The sequence below is a fragment of the Pipistrellus kuhlii genome, unplaced genomic scaffold (genome assembly GCF_014108245.1).
Source record: "Pipistrellus kuhlii isolate mPipKuh1 unplaced genomic scaffold, mPipKuh1.p scaffold_m20_p_2, whole genome shotgun sequence".
Taxonomy (NCBI): domain Eukaryota; kingdom Metazoa; phylum Chordata; class Mammalia; order Chiroptera; family Vespertilionidae; genus Pipistrellus; species Pipistrellus kuhlii.
The window spans coordinates 119,678,724-119,699,128 of record NW_023425515.1 but is presented as its reverse complement, the minus strand read 5'-3'; the positions used below and the strand labels follow the sequence as shown (position 1 = coordinate 119,699,128).

The 20,405-nt window shown below is 56.7% G+C and overlaps 2 protein-coding genes across 6 annotated transcripts in view; one reads left to right on the top strand and one right to left on the bottom strand.

The window, feature by feature from the left end:
- DTNBP1 (dystrobrevin binding protein 1) overlaps window positions 1-4,925 on the top strand; it is a 145,685-nt gene extending 140,760 nt beyond the window's left edge. The window contains exon 12 of the mRNA XM_036448076.2: window positions 4,912-4,925. The gene's annotated coding sequence lies outside the window, so the exon portion shown is untranslated. The remainder of the gene's footprint in view (window positions 1-4,911) is intronic.
- The window catches only part of JARID2 (jumonji and AT-rich interaction domain containing 2), a 284,195-nt gene continuing 264,283 nt past the window's right edge, over window positions 494-20,405 (bottom strand). For 4 of the 5 annotated variants that reach the window (XM_036448052.2, XM_036448051.2, XM_036448056.2 and 1 more), the window contains 10 exons: window positions 17,431-17,523; window positions 14,573-14,691; window positions 14,418-14,488; window positions 13,647-13,761; window positions 10,827-10,932; window positions 9,715-9,897; window positions 9,185-9,315; window positions 7,995-8,178; window positions 5,079-5,186; window positions 494-2,031 (listed from right to left, as the gene is read on the bottom strand). In XM_036448052.2, coding sequence (XP_036303945.1) covers window positions 1,849-2,031; window positions 5,079-5,186; window positions 7,995-8,178; window positions 9,185-9,315; window positions 9,715-9,897; window positions 10,827-10,932; window positions 13,647-13,761; window positions 14,418-14,488; window positions 14,573-14,691; window positions 17,431-17,523 — 1,293 coding nt within the window. In that variant the 3' untranslated portion in view covers window positions 494-1,848. Of the gene's footprint in view, window positions 2,032-5,078; window positions 5,187-7,994; window positions 8,633-9,184; window positions 9,316-9,714; window positions 9,898-10,826; window positions 10,933-13,646; window positions 13,762-14,417; window positions 14,489-14,572; window positions 14,692-17,430; window positions 17,524-20,405 lie in introns of those variants that run through there. The other variant, XM_036448054.2, reaches the window with a different exon arrangement.

Sequence of the window (20,405 nt, the reverse complement as noted above, 5' to 3'; positions counted from 1 at the left end):
GGTCAGGCTGTGTTGTCTGCCTCAGGCTGAGGGAGGACTCTCACCCTCCACCCATTTACCGGAAAAGAAAGCTCATTTCATTCACTCATCTTCCACAAGACAAATGTCCAAAAAACTTTGTTTTTATTATTAAACCTTGTAGTACAAACCTGAAAAGTAAACAAAAAACTGGCAATAAACAACATGAAGTCTTCCCTCCCCAGGGAAGAGTGCAGAGCAGCGCTAATAAATTAAATGTCAAACTGTAAGCCATAGGCAGAAGTTTACTGTCAAAAGAGGGAAAGTACACAGCAAGGCCATAAAAACCGGACAACCACATTGGAAAACACTTGACTCCGTTTATGTAATTGTTAAATATTCCAAAACAGTTCAGTCTCTGCAACAACAACCAACAAAGTGGATCACAGGACGTTCCTGACAGTCCCACTGGCAAGCTCAGTGCAGTATGGGTAGCTACGGGATCGATGAATCCAATTATGAAACAAAGAACAGCTTGTGAAAACAGTTTCCCTTCTTTATTCCACACATACTGTACACACAACTGGAGAAGGGCAACAGCTACTCCATTATTATTTTTGTGTTGTTGTTCAGTGATGTAAGCAGCACTTATAAATGTTACAAGAAAAACCCTGTAAGCATCCAATCCAACCGATGAAGAAACTGAAATGTAAGGCTTTTCTTCATCTTGTCTTCTCACCCCCCTCCCCACGCCCACTGAGAAAAAGGCTCAAGTATTTAAAACAATTTACAGGCATATGTACAAAAGGATGGGATTCTTTTTTTTTTTTCCTTTTTTTTTCTTTTTGTTACAACATGAAGAGAAAAAATAGACAAGATGAGCACAAATGCATTTTCACATTCAAAACAACTGCAGACCTAGTGGCTCTAAGTATGATCCTAAACAAAACAAATTTAACGAGAAGATTAATGCTGACTTGTGAGTGTGAAACAAGCGGTGAGATGAGATGGAATGTTAGAAAGATTGCACATCTATGACAAAGAAGCACTTACGGCTTCAATCACTTTTTTTTCTTTTTCTTCCCTTAAGGATGCTACTGAAGGGTTTTTTGATAAAGTAGCCAACAGCACCAAAAAAATAACAGAATGGATTTCCTAATGAAATCAGGCACAGGTTTCTGCACGTGACCCCTCCGAGACAGGCAGTCTTTTTCTTCTCTCTCTTCTTTCTTAGATGCATAGTGATGTGCTGGTAAGGAGAACCTCGTCACTCAGATCTCCTCATTTTGCCTATGGTTAGGAAACAGTGTCCGCCTTCAGCTGCCACAACCGCCCAGAGAAACAAAATGGGGTTCTCCGATTTAAAAAAATTACAAACTCATCTTGCACATGACTGAAGAAAAGACAGCCAAAGTAAAGCCATTTCTTTTCAAGTTTCGTGTGTGTGTGTGTGTGTGTGTGTCTCCTACCCCCTTCCTCTAGAAAAATCTCACATGACTGAAAGTTTTAAAATTTGTTCTCCAAACTTCACCCTCTTCAAAAATGGGTTTAAAAAATCATTTTTCCCCCAACAGTTACAAAAAAAAAAAAAAAAAAATCAAACAAAAAGGCTTTTGTCAGCCACAGGGGCGATACAAATTAATACAGCCCCTCAAGGGTTTTAAAACAGTGAATATACGGCAGTTTCAAAAACCTGACTGCAGTATCTAGGTATTCTAAGTACAAAAAAAAGTTCAACAGTTTAATGCTAAAACAAAATTAGTTCTCTAAAACCAGAAGAAAATCTTCTTTAGAGCTAGTGCAAAGACAGCTTGTATCCTACAGCAAGTACTCCAAACTAGAATATGATAATTACAAAAAATAGATCTCAGTCGCCGCGGTGCGGCAGCTTCAGGACGAGCTCGCTGCACTCCGGGAGGAGCCGGAGGGCGCCAGCCGGGAGGGTGGCACGTCCACCGTTGCTCTCTTGCGGGGCCCCCTTTTTGGTGTCGGTTTACTGAGACAGTTCTCCACGCTGCCGTTCTTACCAGAGACCTTGCCACAGATCTGATTGACCAGACTGATGATCTGTTCCTGTTGAGGGTAGGAAGGAAGACAGAGAATTAACAAACCAGAAGAGTGCTGCCCCCAACCCACACCAGGACCTTTGAGAGCAGAGCTGCCGGTCATCCCCATCAGACCACACAGACTTCCGAGCGCTGCCCAAGGAGCGGGCTGCAGGAAGGCCGGGAGGGTCTGAGGATGCAGCAGGCTAGAGAACGAGATAGGCCGGACAGTTCTGAGGACGCATCTAAAACACACTTTCCGTCTTAGGGAGAATCCGCTGCACCTCACCTGACAGCTCAGCACAGGCCGAGGTGCCCGTCACAATCAACTAACTAACCTGATAACATCTCCTGGTGGCTGCAAGGTGTAGACTGACTAATACGCTAAAGCCTGAAATGCACCGTCCTACAACGGCACAGTCCGCTATGGAATTGTTTCCTAAAAGCTGTATCCCAATCTGGGTGTGCTCCTGGACCCGAGGCACAGATTCCCCCACCACAGCCAGACGCACAGCCCGAGCCAGGAACCTCTGAATGACCCTGCGGCTCGGAGTTCAGAGGTTAGCCCGGGAAGGGGAGGCCTCGGCGCACGGCCTCCACAGAGAGCAGAGAGAGAAGACCCAGGGGCTCCAGCCTCAGGTCCTCAACGTGCTCCCTGGCGGTGGCACAGGCCACCCTGACTCCGCCGGCCTCACCTGGTCTCGCAAAAGGACGCAAACACTTGACTAGAAACGTTTCCGTTGTTCCCTCCTCCCTCCCTCTGTGAAGGAGAGCCGGCAAACAAAACATGCGTCTTATAGTTCACTCGAGATAAGCATTTATCTGTTTGTATCAAAAACACAGTTGTAACATAACTAATAATCATCCTGTTTTAAAAGGAACCACACAAAACACCAAATGCCATGGAGCTGACATAACATGTTATGGCGCCTGCCGGGCCAGGGGCGGAGGGAGCCATGTGGACACGGGCACACAGGTGGCTGCCCCTTTACTCACAGAGGCCTGAGGGCGGCCAGGTCCTGCCCGCCTCCTGCCTCCCGCCGCCTGCCGCCTGCCTCCTGCACAGGAGGCTCCTCAGAAATGGAAGGGGAAAAGGCAGCGAGGGAAAGTGGCTGAAAGGAGAGAGTTAAAGATGCCCTGGGAAGGGGCAGGGCTGAATATTTGTGAAATAGTCTCCTGCCATTTGGGCACTGAGCCATAAACATTAACAAGTGATAATCCAGTGACGTGGGACTACACGAGGAAGCCCACACTTTGCCGCGGCGCACGGCCTGGCCTGGTTGTTGGCTCAGAAAGAGCCTGTGGTGCTCTGAGCCGTTTCCAAAATGCTCACCGGGGCTAAACATTCCACAATTAAACCCTTCAACTTCCCAGCAGACTTGCATTTGCTGAGATAAGCCAGGCCCCTGGGAGCTCAGGCGGCTTCCGAACACCAACCAACCAAGCTTTAGACCACAGGCCCCGCATGGGATTCTCCTCCCAGGACCTCGGTCTCATCAGACGGCTCTACAAGCCGGCTGCAGGTGGAAACACCCACATTTTGGAGCTTCGAAATCACCACAGAGAGGCCCGGCTGCCGCCACGTTGTCAGACACCGGGTATTTTTAACTGTCCTAGAAGCCGTTTGCTGCTAACGCGATGGTGGAAGGGCGAAGTGGCTCCTGGCTTTGCCTGACATGCTCTGGAAAAGCCAAGATGCCAAGATCTACTCTCAGCCTCCAATCTTGCAACCCAGCCAAAGACTTGCGCCCACAGGAGTCGAATGGACTGTACCTGCCAACCAGCTGGCACAGGAGGGACTCCGTATGGAGCGTCTCTGAGGCCAAGTGGGGATCTCAGTGAAGACACATGTGGGGCACAGGAGCCAGGGAGGGATGGAGGGAGCCCCACCCCGGCTCCTGAACTGAGGGCACAAGCACTGGCAGCCGTGGGAATTGGCTGGACCTGGGGTTCGCTTGGAAGGTAGAACCAACAGGACTTACAGAAATGGATGCACAGTGAGAGAGGCTCTCTCCCCGTGTTAGCCTGGCCCCTGCTGGATGCAATTGCTGCCGGGCATGGAGCCTGGGAGCTCCGAGAGCTGTCCCAGCATCACGTGCCACACAGCCTGCTGCCCGCTGTGTGCCTGACCTGAAGGTAGATGCCTGCTGAGAGGATACAGGATGCTGAGCTGTGTTTGTAGCTTTTCCGTAAGACGCGGAGGCATCTACGCTGCCAAAGCACCACGACGCAGCCACAGCCGCCCTGCCAGGGCTGTAGCGGCCAATGTGCCCGTGAAGTACCACAACCAAGCAAGGGGAGGGAGGGACTACATTAGAACGAAAGCCTCATCCTCACCGCCGCAGAGCTCCAGAGCAGAAGTCCCTTCCAGCCCTGCCAGCGGCGCGGTCCAGGACGGCCACAGCCGGAGGGCTCTGCCCGGCTCCCGAGACCCTGAGTCAGGCTTCTCTGAGAACACGGCTTGGTTCCAGCAGCCACAGCCACGTACTGGGCACATCACCGCCCAGGCGGCTCCCGGCCTGGGAGGAGGAGGGAAAGCCCTCCCTCCCCTGCCCACCAGCCTGGAGCCAGGAGCTGCAGCGGGGTCTGGCCTGGCTGCATGTGTGCAGGCAGCCCTCGGCCCGCCGTTTCCTTAGCCCAGCCGGCAGCGCTCCCTTATAAATGGAGGGAGGCCTGGTGGCTGGGAACCCTGACTGAGATGCTGCCAGGGCTCGATGGGGAGGGAGGGCTGGCCCTGCACGGGGAGTGTGGACAGGCCCATGTACAGAGCTACGAGTGACACGGAGGAGAAAACGAATGAAACCACGACTGGGAAAGAGAAATTTCCAGTTTCGGTTTCTGGGTTTGTCCAGGTCAGACAACCTCACAATCCCCCATCTTGCGACTTTCCCACAGGCTGGGCTGCCAGCCCCGAGCACCAGAAAGAACCATGGGGGATGCGCCTGGCCGTGCCAAACTGGCTCAAGCTGGTGAGGAGAGGCGGGCTCGCCCTACAGTAAACGAGGGCAGGGACACAGCCGCCACCCCCTGCACAGCCCGCTGGCTGCCTGCAGGCCCTCCCGCGGTGGCGCTGACCTCATCGTAGCGGTACATCAGCTTCAGCCCTCGGCAGGACTTCTGCTTCTCCACGTGGCGCAGGGCACACTCCAGGCAGAACACCACGTTCTCATTCTCCTGAACGACCTGCAAGGAAGACGCTCCTGAGGTGCTGAAGGGGATCGCAGCACTGCTGCCAGGAACGAGCCAGGGCGGGCACTGGGCGGGGGGCGGTCCCAGAGCCAGGGAAGGCCTGTCCTGACTTGTGTTGTCCACGCTGAGGAGTGTGCATCTCAAAATCACCTGCAGCAAGGTCTTCAGCGACACTGATGCAACGAGTAACCGACTGTCTCCAAGTTGCACCTAAGGGTGCCTCGAGGGCCCCCGATTCCTGCTGCACTTCCTGTGAGAGGTTCTAAGTGCTGTCAGGCGGGGAAGATGGGGCAAACACTGGTGCTTGTTTAGAAGCTCGCACATTCTGAGGCCTTTTGTTCAAAACTAGCCTGGCAGGCACAAGCAGTGCCAGGTCGGTGGGAGCAAGCCCAGGACATCCCCGCAGCTCACTCAGTCCAGCCGGGAGCGTGGGAACTGTCCTGCACCCCAGCCCCTGGGCCAGGCGCCACCCAGACAGGCCCCTCCTGCCACCCCCAGAAGAGCCTCCAGCGTCCCTGTGAGAGCACACGCCAGACCCCAAGGCCACACGGAGCACGTGCGGACAGGCCTGACCCACCACAGCACGGCGGCCTGGACCGGGGGCAAGGAGAAAGGACAGCTGTCAGATCTGTGGGGTTCCCACCTTCACTCCAACTTCTAGTCCTATTCTCATTCTGTGTTTAAAGTTAAAAAGAAATGTTGTCTTAAGCCACAGAGATGTAAAGGAAGACCTGGGGCTCCTGTCTGCAGCGCTTCTGGGTAAAGCAAGAACAAGCTGGAGAGCAAAGAGGTGTCACTGGCAGAAACGCACCACCTTTAAAGACATGGCTGGCGGAAGGGAGAGACAAAAATGTCCACATTTGCCGAGACTGGTTTGGCTCAATGGATAGAGCGTCGGCTTGGGGACTGAAGGGTCCCGGGTTCGATTCCGGTCAAGGGCATGTACCTTGGTTGCGGGCACATCCCCAGTAGGGGGTATGCAAGAGGCAGCTGATCGATGACTCTCTCTCATCGATGTTTCTAACTATCTCTCTCCCTTCCTCTCTGTACAGAATCAATAAAAATATATTTTTTTAAAAATGCCCACATTTACTAGGTGTCCATGCAATGAAAACTGTAACTATAAATAAAACTCATTCTTTACCTCTGAATTTAGGACACGTGCTTTACAACACACAGGCTGGTAAGAAATGCCTGGTGACAACTCCCAAGGTGCAGGTCTCTGAAAGCGTGCCGGGAGCCCGGGGAGCGGATCATTCGTGCTCACGGGAGTCAGGCAGTTGTTCCCAGTCTGTTCTCGGAGGGAGCACAGACCGAGGGCTTTGTAAGTGATCTTCACAGATGTGGGCACAGACAGGCTAGGTGGAAGGTGCGTGGTTGTTACGCACTGAATCATTTCCACCCAATTGGCAGGCTGGCTGATGACCCCAGTACCTTAGAATGTGGTCATTTGTAGACGGGCCCGGAAAGAGGAGATTAAGGTGAAATGGGGTGGGTAAGTGTGGGGTCTAGTCCAATATGACCAATGTTCTTACAAGAAGAAATTAGGACACAGATGTGCGGAGGGAAGACCAGGGAACTGGGCAAAGGGCACCTACAAGCCAAGGAAGAGAGAGGCCTTAGAAGGAACCAGCCCCGCTGACACCTGGTCTCGGGCTCCCAGCCTCCGCCTCTGTGCTGAAGGAAGTGTCTTGGTTTGAGCCCCAGACTGTGTGGTATTTGCCACAAGAGCACCAGCAAATACAGCCGTTTGTCTCCTTTCAGAGTCTGACCTCCCTGATGCTACAATTTCACTGGACTGGCTGCGGCCATCTCTTCCGCAGGGCAGCTGGGTGGGAGTCCGGCGCAGGCGTGAGGCTCTGCAGTCAGAGCTGCCACACTTGCTGCTCTGCGTCTAGGCACGTGGGCCTCATGTGAGGGGCGCTGGTGCCAGGCTGGCAGGGGGTGGGCACGTTACTGTCTAAGCTTCTCTTTCTGGAGGAAGAATGCATATGGGACAAGAGAGGGCACCAGCACTGGAGGCCACAAGTGCCAGGCTGAGGCGTGTGGTGGGGAGCACCTGGAGTGGGAGTTGGGGCACCCACACACCTGTGTCAGGGCAGCTGCCCAGTGGGAGGGGAGAGATGAGCTACCCCGCCCAGCTGTTCACCCAGCCAAGTTCTGCCAGGCCCCTCTGGCCTGGGATGAGCAGGGTAAGCCACCCGGACATAATTACAGGTGAGGCTGAGGTGGAAGCCCAAGCCCTCGGGCACTGTGGGAACAAACCAGAAAGAACAGGAGGAGGCGTGGGGGAGAGGGGGCTGTGTTGGCGGAAGGAGGGGCAGGAGGAAGAGCAGGCTCAGAGGCAACTCTGATCTGAGGCGGGGAGGCTGGGGGTGGGTGTTGTGTTGCTGAAGAGAAACATCCCTTTTACCCAAAGACAGATTTCAGAGTCCTGAGGACAATGAGACAGGTCATGTGGATGAATGGAGATGGGGGAAAAGCCAAGGTTAGATGAGGCCAAGTCAGCTTTGGCAGCAGAGTCGGGCAGGCCAGCCCCTCCCCAGGGGACACCAGGGGAAGCCTGGGGACGGGGTGACAGGGCGGCAGCGGGAGGGAGCCCTCTTCCTGCAGACATGAAGCTACACGTGAGGGAAGTCTGAGGAGGACGGGCAGTGTGGAGCCCACCCACCCTGGGTCCCTCGGATCTGGATACCGAGGGCGGTGCTGACCCCTGGAGGTCAAGACCCGGGCCCAGGTGGGCAGAGGTCCCAGGGCGGCCTGTGGGCAGGCGGTGGGAGCAGGCAGGGACCGGCAGCTCACCATGGACAGGTAGCACAGGTGCTGGCAGATCTGACACCTCCTCTCCGAGGTCTCCAACTGCAGCCACTTTCGAGGCTTTTTCTTCCCATCCACCAAGGTGCTGCTGCTGTCGTGGCTGCCGTAGCGGGCAGAGGAGTGGAGGCCGGCCTCGAACAGCTGCCTCCGCTGCCGCAGCTCCGTATCCCTGTCCAAACACAAGCACCGGGCCCTCAGGAGGCTGAGCACGGTGCCTGGCCATCCCTCACCTTCAAAGGGAGCATGCTGCGGCCCAGGCCACTGCCCTCCCCCGTCCAGGCGCGCCCTCCGGTCAGAGGAGGGCGGTGAGAAGTGCATGCTCGCCTCCCAAGGGCCCCAATGAAGACCCGTGTCCTTAGTCAAAAGGTCAGACACCCCCCAGCTTCCACAGCTGCTCTGACAACTGGCTCTGCCTAACGGGAACAACACACCAGGCACACGTGGCGAACCCTTCACTGCTCCCTAAGGGGCCCTGCCCTTCGCTCCGAGCCAAGAACGGATGTAACAAACTATTTGCTGGTATTGTCATCAAAGGTTCGACCAACACGAGTCGAAATCCGTGTGCTGTCCGTCAGCACTACCGACCGACCGAGCCTCTCCCCTGGGAGAGAGAGATCACGAAGCTACATGGTGGGAAAAGAGAAGAGGGTTACACAGGAAGCCAAGCAAAGGGTGGCACTTCTCCGCTTCTGCCCTGATCGGCTTCAACCTCGGGAGAGCTCCTTCGATCGCTGCGGGATGGAAGCTGGGCGTGGGTCTCGCACGCATCCCGAGCAGGTTGGCAATAAGCCTGGTGAGGCTCTGTGGGCCTCTCGACGCCCACGCTAACCTCTGGAAGGGAGGCTGTGGCCAGCACTTCCTGCCTGGCAACGCGCTGCTGGGACCCGAGATGCCCAGGCATCAGAGCCCACCTCCTAGTCACTCCCACAGAGGGGTAACCTTTTGCGTCAGCACCTCAGGAAATTCCGACTCCAAATAGAAAACATGAAAACAAGAGGAAGTTTAAATTACAAAATAAATAAAGATAAAAAGAAACACACCCAAAGGTTCCACTCGTCGGGCCAAGCACCAGGTGGGCTCTGCCACTCTGAGCAGGTGGCTGCACCCCACCCTGCAGAGCTCCAGGGGGGCCTGCGCCCTGGCCTCGGCCCGGGGCGGAACCCGGGTCTGGTTACCTGAGCTCATCCAGAAGGGCCGAGATGGTGCTGAGAGTGGGGCCATTCTCCTTTTTCGCTTCCGCTTGTGCAATCTGGTAGAGTAACTTCTCCATGGAAAATGGCTTAGCTATATGGCGACGCTTCATTTCCTGCAAGAAGCGGTCACATCCCTTTAGGTGGGAGACACTATTCCTAGGCAAGCTTTCTCTTTACGGGGCAGAAGATGCAATCTGAATTTTCAAATTTTGAGTTCCGCAGGGTTTCAAAGCAGTGCAACTTGTACAACAATCCTGTTTGCCTGCGGGAAAGGCACCAGGACCAGGAAACGCTACTGCTGTGCCATCAGCCCCTGGGCAGGCCCCACAGGACAATGGGGGGAGACGTTCTCCCCATTTCCAGGCCACCCGTCGGTCCCCCCAGGTTACAGTGCGCCCACAATGGGACTCAGAATCTCTCTCGATACAAATAACCCCCTAACAGATCTTCCCTAGGAAAACCTCTCCACCACCTCTTAGGTTTATAAAAAGGGACGCGCACTGCCTGCCTACCTTGGCCGTCTCGAAGCCCATACTTGTCCACTGGGTGGTGGCAAAGTGCACGGTCTCAGAGACGCTGTAACCGCAGCACACTTTGGACACAAAGGATCCGGGGAAGCAGACGACGAACTGGCCGCTCTGCTGCACGGTCCTGTGCACCTTGATGCCCTCTTTGCACAGCACCTCCGGGGAGATCTGGGGAGCAGATGGGGCTGAGACACCCGCCGCGGGACACACTCGTGGCCACTCCCCCCCCACTGCCCCACCATGCGCTGGCCTGCCCAGCACGCCTGCCCTTTGGGGGGGGCCTCGGGAGTTAAGAAGGGGCCTGTTCATGAGGAGACAGATTAGATTTGGTATTGAAGAGTTTTTGTTTCTCATTTAAAAAGTAATGTTGCCAACCTAATTAGAAGAAAGATCTGAAATGACACTGGACCAAGAGTGACAACAGAGCCACCCAGATGTGTGGCCAGTATGAGAACAGCCCTACAGGCCACAGCAGTCACAGGGGTGGGAATGGGAAACATCCTCAATCAGCAGAGCCAGGCAGAGCCGCGGACGTACAGCCTGGGGACCTTCACACCTACACCCTGGAGGGGCTGCTGCTCAGCTTCCCTGGGACAGACTGAGGCCCAGAGAGGGGGCAGCGGGGCCTGAGCTCAGGTGTCCGGACACGAGGCTAAAAGGACTCCCAGGAACTCAACAGCCCCATGACTTTCTGAAATGGGACCAGAGAGCCTTTGTGCCCATCCCTGTTAGGGGGAGGGTTTCTGCTCTGTTGTCCAGTCCTCGAGGTGCCCAGCAGGTGGGAATAGCAGTACCAACAGACCCCAGGGCCCACCCAAAAGCAGGCCCACCTCGCACACACCCCAGTCTCCACAACGAAACCAGCCCTGAGACAGAGCAAGGCCACAGCGCACGTGCCCGACGCCCGGTGCAATCTGAGTGAGGCACCTGCTTGGTGTCCACAGAAGAGGACCCTGAGTTTGGATGATGCTGTGAGGATGCACTTTGCGTTGTCCTCTGTGCCTCTGAAAGGCAGGCCGGCCAAGAGGGTGACTGTCCCACAGCCCTGCCTACCCCGTGCCCAGGCCCGGTGTCAGCATGGGCAGAGCTGCACGTACCATGACGTTGCTCTCCAGCATCTGCAGCCCTGGGGTCCCATTGGCTTGCAGCAGGGTGTGCACCACGTCCTCAAGCTTGCTCTCCTCCTCAGCAGGAATGCAATACCTGGTGATAGGAGACAAGGCAGAGAGTTGACCAGGACCCTGCCTGGGGAGCATGGGCTGGACCCTGCCTGGGGAGCATGGGCTGGGCCCACCCTGCATCCTCCCTCGGACAGTGAGCAAATGTGAGCTGGGAAGCAGCCTCGGGTGCAGGAGACTGAAACTTGGAGGAGAGACTGAGTCCCGGGATCAGGGAGATGCCTGACTCGGTGAGGGACACTGGTTCTCAGGCCACACCCTCCCACTCCCAGGCAACACTGCTGCCTCCGACCAGCTCAGACAGCACAGCACGCTCATCTTTTATGCAGATCTGACCTATACATGAGCCCAGAAACCTTCAAATCAAAAACAGATGTTTAAAACCCCATATAAATCAGACACAGGCACATCTGCAGACTCAATTAGCCTTCCGTGAGTGTGCCAATGCTGCGTCTCATCCCCGGGCTGGCATCTGACAGTTCTAACAGGAGGCGCTGCAGAACTGGGATTCGGTGCCGGAATACGCGTTTCCCTCAGCTCTCCAACCCGGGCCACCTCGTGAGAGCCTGGCCCAGCTCAACCTCCTGGCCCAAGGGTGGCAGGCTGGGTGACCAGAAAGGCAGAAATACAGAAAATACAGAAAAAGGTGGGGGCAGGAGTCCTGTCTGCGCACATCCTGGCTCAAGCCGGCACAGAGGCCGACAGCGGCCGCTGTGAAGTTATGGAATAAGAGGAGGGTGCACCGGGTCCCAGGCCTGCCCCACAGAGGCAGCTGGGCATGCCAGGACCCAGCCAGCCAAGGATCAGCTGGCAAAACACACAGGATATCAGCTCACACAGGTGGATTTCCGTCCGCTGCGGGACGGTCGGGAGCCAGGCGGCAGGGGCAGCTGCAGGGTGAGGCTCAGGACAGCACAGACCCCAGAGCACAGCTACGGAGAGACAGGGAAGACAGGGTGGGGAAGGCCGAGGGTGTGGGCAGACCTGAACTAACAGCGAAGTGTGGAACCTTACTGCGGCCACGGAGCGGGGGAGGAATGACTGCTGGCGTCCTCACAGGGCCGTGTGCCAGGCCTCCTCCAGGCCCTCCCCTCTGTCTCCCCACCCACAGGGGCCAGGCTGCAGCGGGCACCTGGGCAAGGTGACCTCTCCGAGAACAGCCGCCCTCCATCCCGAGCGTCCTGACAGGACCTGGGGCTGCAGAGCACCCGCAGCCACGGCCCAGGGGCAGCGGCTCCGGTGCAGTCGTGACGCCGCCCAGCCCTGGCAGCCGCCCAGCCCTCGGGCCCAGTTCCAACCTGGCACCTCCCCTGGGCCCGCGGGCAGGCCTCTCGGCCACGCTGAGGTGTCTGTGATGAAATCCTTCACTTGGAGGCCAATTCCTGTTTCAGTTGCCGCACGGAGTGGTTTTTATTATGCTCGTGTTATTTCAATGCCAACATATTCTGTTACTGATTTGTGATTTAAACCCAGGGTTTCTAACCAAAATCACGTTTTACAAAAAACCGCAAGCCATAAAGTTCTCCAGTCACATCCCGAGCTCCTCTTTACTCCTCCTCAGCGAGGGGCAGGGGTCCGTGCTCAGGAAGTCCACAGACTCTCCTTTCCCTTCCTCTAACCCAGCCCTCCTTTACCGGCCGCCCTCCTGGCCATGGTCCTGGCCCCCGAGGCCGAGGGGCCGTCAGGAGTGCTGGCTCAGGTGGCAGGTCTGGGGGGGCCCCCTGAACCCCACAGCAGCCCCGCGCTGTCCACAGAAGCTCCTCCACGGGAACGACACGGAGGGCACAGGGGCTCTGGGAAGGGACCACACCCGCCCCACAGCCCGGCAGCCGCTCGCGCCTGGACAGCACGGCTGCACGCACTCTGCCCACGGCCTCCACAGCCGCCACTCACCGACCAGCCGCAGGCGCTGAGCCCGCCCTCCCCGCACACAGGCCCCAGGAGGCCCGGGGTCCTGCTCACACCAATACCAACCACCACTCCCCACGCTGTAGCTGGAACACAGGGCGCCATAATGGGGACACAGGCTCCTCAGAGCAAGGACCAAAGTGCTCAGGCGGTTTGTTTTCATAAAGAAGCCTCATCACCCCAAGAGAACAATAAGCAGTCAGCACAGGGTGAATGTGAGCCTGGTAGACGGTCAGACGACAAGACGTCTGATTATTTGCAGTAATTTCCCATCTGCCATCTAAATAAAGAAACCGAAGAGCCAGCCACGGATCAGGCCTGGGTGGAGGTGACAGTCAGGCTCCAGGTGGGAACCGAGCAGACTGCTTCCCAAGAGACAGACCGATGTGTCCCGGGGAGACACTCTGTGCCCCGACACAGTAAGAACTCCATTTCCCATAAGACCTTCTCCCCGCAGATGCGAGGGGTGTGGGAAGCTCTGCTGCAGACGCACTCAAACCATTGCTCACGAGGCCAGAGAGGGAGCAGAAAGCATGCCGGAAGCACGCAGCAGTCCCTGTGATCCTCTCCCTGTTCTCAGCCCTCCCATGAAACAAACACTTGAAACCAACAATAAGAAGTCATCTCCCAGAAGAAAAGCAAACAAAGGCAATTGACAAAAAGGGAACATAAATGAGCACAGGAAGTGATGCTTATCACCAGGGCAACTTAAATCATTCTCTGCCACCTCCAGCCCCTCCAACAGGGGCAGGAAGCCCCAAGCTAGGACACAGCAAAGCAGCTCTGAGCCCGTGTGCCCTCCCCCACCTCCCCCAGGGCCAGCATACTCACCAAATGCAGTCAGCACCAGTGTGTAAGTAGTCGATGTAGGGAAGGTGGTTTTGGTCTCGAGACCAGCATGAGGTAGAAAAGACCATGCCAATATTTAGCCAGGGAATTGTCACTCCTAAAACATAAAGGGAGAAAGCAGCAACAATGTCTGAGTAACAGCTATCAGAATCACTTTTTTGTCCCCAAGAGGGAGGGGGAGAGGGAGGGAGAATTCAAAACCAGCCAGGCAAAGCCCAGTAAGAAGGAACTTGCTCTTCCTGCTCGCTGCGCAGAAGCCAGGCTGAGATGGGCACGCTACAAATAGCAGTGAAAGTCGGACAGCACGATGCCCCAGGGAACGTGACCATGACGACTGGTGACAAATAACCAGCAGCCGTGGGCGGGACCCCAAGGCTGAGAACGGGGCACCAGACCTAACTAGTGTCTGGAGAGGCCCTGAGTACTCGCCTCCGCTGGGTGAGGAGGGTCCCAGCCTTCAGTGACCGGGGCCCAGGACACGGGTTTCCCAATGAGAACCTATCACTAGGAGCCAGCACTAGTCCTATGGAGGCAAGACTTCTGCTCTGAAAACACCAATTTCAAGGTGAAAAGTTGGCTCTGGCACCTGCCCAGCTTGTAGATGCTGTGATGTGATCCACCTTCCTACATAGCCATGGATTTCAACTTTGACCCTATTCCTTTCTTTCCTGCAAATCAGGGTCTTGAATGTAAATACTCTTCACCGGAAGTCCCTGCTCCGGGCCCTGAGGACTGCGGCCACGTGGGACTCACCGGGCACAGCACCGAGGTGGCGCAGGATGGACCCTGTGTTATTGGGGAGGACGGTGAGGTTCCATCCGTGCCTGCAGAAGAAAGGGGGGCGTCACAAGGCTGGCGGGAATAACACCACCCAGGCCCCAAAATGCAGACTACGGCTCCAACTCTACCTTGAAAACGGTTCCGACTTCCCCACGGGGAACCCGCTGCCGTGAGTGTTGGTGTCCACCTTGCCGCAGTGCACCGCCACGTGGCAGTCCTTCTCCTCCACCAGCCGCCAGTACTCTTGCTGCGGGAAGAGGCGAGGAGTCAGAGCACAGCTCACCCCCAGCATGGACGCCAGAGCCCGAGGAAGGAGCCATCACAGAGCAGCCGCCAAGAGAGCACGGAGTAGGACAGCGACGCTCAAATGACCTCTGCAGGCAGGCCGGGCCCAGGCAGAGACAAACGCACACGCCATCACGGCAGCCTTGTGCTCCGCGGCGGAAGGCAGGAAGCAGGCCCTGTCCACACGGAGGGGCAGACAGGCCCGCGGGGGCGGTCCGGACGAAGTCCTGCTCTTCAGCCTTCAAAGGGCAGGCTGACACATGCCACACGGCCCATCTTGAAATAAGCCAGGCACACGGGACAAATATCGCACAGTCCACTCCCGTGAGGACGAGAGCAGTCAGAATCACCGGCTGAGGGCAGAATGGCAACTGCCAGGGGCTGAGGGACGAAGTCACGGGAAATTACTACATAATGGAAACAGAATTTCAGTTCTGCAAGATGAACAGCATTTTGGGGGTGGATGGTGGTGATGGTTCACAACAATGTGAATGAACTTACACTGCGGAACTGTACACTTAAAAATGGTGAAGACGGTAAAGTTAAGGTTACCATAATAAAAAGGATTTAAATGAAAGGGGATAGGAAATGAAATGATACGGAGGCAGAGGACATCCCCGGTGGTCCTCAGACTCCAGTAACAGCCTCCGCTCCAGCACCTCGGCAGACGCCCCTCACACGCGTCCCAGCACAGCCCTCTGACCTCCACGAAGAGCAGGGCCACACACACCAGCTGGACCCGCGCCAGCCGCCTGGGGGAGGGGGCGGGCACAGCGGCCGTGCTGTGCTGCCCTCGGAGCTGACAGTGCGGCAGGAACACGCTTCACCAACAGGTGAGCAGACGCGCACAGATCACCTTCAGGCAACTCCCACACTCAGAGGCATTTTCATTTCGTTTCCTTCACCAAACTAGAAGCACGGCATCGCTTCCCGAATCCTGGCAAAGCCCACTTAGCGGAGGAAGCCTAACCCCTTACCACAGGCGGCTCAGGGCATTGCTGCCGGCGAGGACACTGCAGACGGGGCGGCGCTGTAGGTGCCACAGCACTGAGAGGGGCCGGCTGGCAGCGCCCAAGGCCCCAAGCCAAGAATAAATCAACATCACTATCACTAACCGCCTGGACTCCTTAAACAGAGGTGCTCGCACGCAAGGAAGGAAGCGATAGTCTGGCTGATGGACTGCTGACAGTCGGGCGCTGCCCTCCGAGCGTCAGACTGACAGCAGCCTGCCGTGGTGAGTGACGCTGCGGGGGGGGGAAGGGACCACTGCCACATGGGGCCACTCCAGTTGCTGAGCACTGACCAGAGGAAGGTGGGCCTTCTTTGAAGGAGCCAGAAGCTAGACAGCCTCAGACAAAAAGTTTGGATTTTAGCAAAGATTCCTATTGTGTTTAAATAGTATGTAACTGCTAAAGCAAAAGCCAGACTTCCAGAGAGAATGGATTCTCAAGTCGGAAACAGAAACATGCCAGGCTTTCCTCGTGCAGCAGACAGTAATGAACCTGCACCTCAGAGATGCCCGCCCACAAGGACGGACACTGTGCAACAAAGGCCTTTTACCAAGGAGCCGCGTTCCAGTCTCCTGACGTGCCTGCCGCGTAGGCCATGAGCACTTCGCAAGCAACTGTGTGTCCCCGAGCTGGGGCCGGCTGACACTGTGGCTGACGGAATGTGGCGTTGGCAAGGCCAAGCCCGGGGCTGGGGCGGCGGTCAGCCGCAGCGTGGCGTTCCCAGGCAGCAGCCAGAGCACAGAGCTGCGAGCGCCCGCCCAGCAGAGACCCCGGCCGAAAAGGAGGCCAATGGTGCTGAAGGCAGACATGAAAACCACCAGCCGAGGCGTGACCAGAGTGGAACCCGCTGAGCTTCTGATGGTGACAGCGAAGGTGTGGCATCACATGTACCCAATGGAGGGGGCCCGGCGTCCTGGTGTGGCCTAGACTGTCCTGCAAATCCCACTCCCAGGGAAACATGGTCAAATCAGGACGACTGGGCCCAAGAGGTCAGCCTGGGTGCTCCCAAAGAGGTGGCATCCGTCCCTGAGAACACCGCAGGCTGCAGTCCGCACCACTGCTCCCGCCACAGCTGCCCTTAAAGGCCTGGGAGTCTGGTGTCTCTCCGACAGCACCATGTGTTGCTGAGGCTGCCGGTGCCAGCGGCTGGCAGTTCTCAGCCACTCAGCTTGGCACTGGCCAAGGGGAGGCAACTAAAAGACAGGGTCTCGGACCTGGAGCACCTCACACAAAACTCCCCTAATTGGTCTGGGCACAGAGGTGCTCACTGTCTTTCCAACCTCACACTAACTCAGAACCGAGTTGGCAGAACACAAAAATGGCACTGTGCCAGTCCCGCTAAATAAAACAGGGGAGAAGGCACAGCAGAGCTACGGTTTCAAGGAATTCCAAACATTCCCCTGCGTAACAGACACCCAGAGGGCGGGGAGGAGCGGCCAGCGGAGGGGGCAGAGGGAGGGGGACGAGGACGCCCAGCTCACCCTGGCCTCCGCCTCTGGCTGGGGTAAATCAGGGACAAGCCGGGAGGAGGCTCTCTCTCACTCTATCTTTTTTGAGTCTGAGGAAGTTTAGATAAACAAGAGCTAAAACTTCCAGCTGCCCCAGGACAGGGAAAGAAGTCAACCACTCAAGTCCTCGCAGGCTGCCAGGAGGGCCGGGCCCCAACGCCCGTCAGCAGGAGCTCAGCTCACCTCAATTTCAGCTGGCGCAGGCTCCTTGTTGAAGCACATGTTCATGATGTTTCTTGCTGTTCGATAAAACGTTGTTAAAGAAACAGACCTTCCCTGGAAAGAAAACAAAAACAGGTAAGTCTAGCTGAAGCAACACAGCTGAGTCTGCGCCCACACCAGGCTGGCCCCGCATGGGCTCTGCTGGCACTCCCGCGGCCTGGGCGGCTGGTGCCCAAGTTAGCACGAGGAGAGAAGGTGGGGAACCATTCTCGAAGCTCAGTGCCGACAAGGGGATGAGTTCACACTGCCTTTGCAGCACCAGGAGCAAACAGACCTGGTATCTGGAGGCAACCGGCTGTGCACGGAGAGGCTGTGCACCGAGAGGCTGAGCAACGCGAGGCTGTGCACGAGGAGGCTGTGCACGGGGAGGCTGAGCACGGGGAGGCTGAGCACCACGAGGCTGTGCACGGGGAGGCTGTGCACGGGGAGGCTGAGCAACGCGAGGCTGTGCACGGGGAGGCTGAGCAACGCGAGGCTGTGCACCAGGAGGCTGTGCACCGTGAGGCTGAGCACGGGGAGGCTGTGCACGAGGAGGCTGAGCACCGGGAGGCTGAGCACCGGGAGGCTGTGCATGGGGAGGCTGAGCACCGGGAGGCTGTGCACAGGGAGGCTGTGCCCGGGGAGGCTGTGCACAGGGAGGCTGTGCACCGAGAGGCTGAGCACGGGGAGGCTGAGCACCGGGAGGCTGAGCACCGAGAGACTGTGCATGGGGAGGCCATGGGGTCAGCTTTCACTTTCGGGAGAAATGGGTACGGGTGGAAAAGGAGGCAGAATTCCTGTTACCCATGTGAGTGAAGGATAAAGGTGTGGGCAGAAACTAACAGCATTAAGACAAACCCAAAAGAGAAGTCTGGGAGATCCTCAGAGACAGAAACTTGGGGCCCCAAGGGTCCTCACCACATGAAAAGCAGCCACACACGCTACCTCACCTCGTGGATCTGAGGGGACAGAAGTAACCTGGTGACTCTCTTGCTGTCCCACTCCCACCTCCCAGTGACATTCAAAATGCTCCGCGCTCCTTTGGCACGCAGCTCTCTGTTCTCGTTTGGGAGTCCAGGAAGGCCTTACTTTACAGGTTTTGTTACCCAGAGACAAGCTTGTAAGATTCCTGCCTTTCACTCTTTGATTACAGAAATAGGTGCCGAGCACCCTCGCTGTGTCAGGCCCAGGCCGGCGGCTGTGGGGGAGCAGGCTCGACACCAACACAACCCTGTGCGGTGCCTGCGCCGCGGCCCCGAGGGGGGGGCTTCCCTCTGAGCACCATGGGAAGGAGCCGCCGCCATCAGGGCAAAGCCTGCACACTGGCTGCTCTGAGATCCTCCTTTCAGCTTTAGAAGCGACCCTGTGGAATGCTGACACAAAGGAAATACTCCCTGCAGTTCCAAATTTCTGGCATTCCGTTCCTTACAAAATAACAGCCTGCCCTGGCCAGGTGGCTCAGTAGTTTGGAGTGTTGTGAACCATAAGGTCTCGGGTTCGATCCCCAGTCGGGGTGAGTATGGGAGGCAACTGATCTATTTTCTCTCTCATGTCGATGTTTCTTTCCCTCTCCCAAACCAATTTTTTTAATGAAAATATAAGTAGGTAAGTAAATACAACCTAGTTTTGCCCTAAGGCAGAGTGCCCAGAATTCGAGCGGACACCCAGCACTCAAGAGTCAGTGGCCCCAAGGGCACAGCTGGGCAGCAGCAGGGCCACCGGACCGCCCCACAGCCCAGCTTGTAGGATTTTGCGATGAAATCTAAAAATATACTTTACAAAGCAGGTTTTCAAAAAAAACACTCTTGCTTGGATCCAACTCACTCTCATAAAATTGACCTTCTTCAATAAAAAGTAACAGAAGTAGAGAGTCTCCTATTTCACGTGCTGGCTATTCAGTCCCGGGTTTAATGAGTGGTTTCCGTGGAGGAGGCGCCTCAGGCACACATCCAGGAAACACCAAAGTCCTCCCAAGTTCACAGTCCGCACCACCCCCTCCCTCCCCATGAAACGTTTAGAAAGCGAAACAGGAGGAGGCCATCAGCAGGCTGCAGGCAGCCACTGCCCTCCCCACAGTCTCTGCAAGGCGTCCTGGGAGGTAACGGGACAATGAACCCGCTCTGGGTCTCACCGTAGAAAACGTTCCAGGGAGAAGGCCAGGGCTAAAGCCCAGCAGAAAAGTATCGAGTGTGGCGGTGGTGGCCACAGGCGACTTCGCAGCATGGACTCAGAAGGGCAGGCACGCCCGGGCTCCCTATGTGTCTGGGATGGACCCAGGATCATGAGTCCACGTCAATTTAACCAGGCGGGCACCGGCCAGGCCTGCCCAGGCGGCTATTTCCAATGGAACAGAATTCCCCAGCTCACTGGGTGGGAGCAGGGCTGTCAAGCGAGGGCTGCCAAGACTCACCACAGAACACGTCCACCTGGGAAGCCCAGAACAGGGACCCCGCGTACAGCCCATGCAACCCAGCAGAGGCCTCTCGTAGCTCTGCTCCCAGTGCCCCACTCACCCCTGCAGGCAGGGGAGGGGCAGCCCCAAGCCTGCCTTTGGAACCAGCCAGACAGGAGGCTATGGAGGCCACTGCTGAGCAAAGGCAGGCGGGCTGCCAAGCGGGAGCGCCCCTGACTCTGCCACACTTCTCAGAGGAGGGCATCTCCCAGGGCAGCTGTTACAGCAACAAGATCCGGCAGAGGCAGAGCTGGGAAACATGGGCGCGTGCTTGCCAGCCCTCCCCCCGCCTCCCTCAGCAGATTCAATGGTGAGATGTGAGGAGAGCTCTATGGGCCTCTCTACAGGTGACTGGCCAAGCTGAGGTGAGGCAGTGGGCTCTGCAGGAAGTAAAAAAGGAAACAGAGAAACCACACTCCAGGCCTGGCTGGGCTGCTCCCGCCCTCCAGCCTGAGAGAGGGTGCTAGGAGGGGCAAACAGAAGTGTGGGTGAGGAGGAACTGATT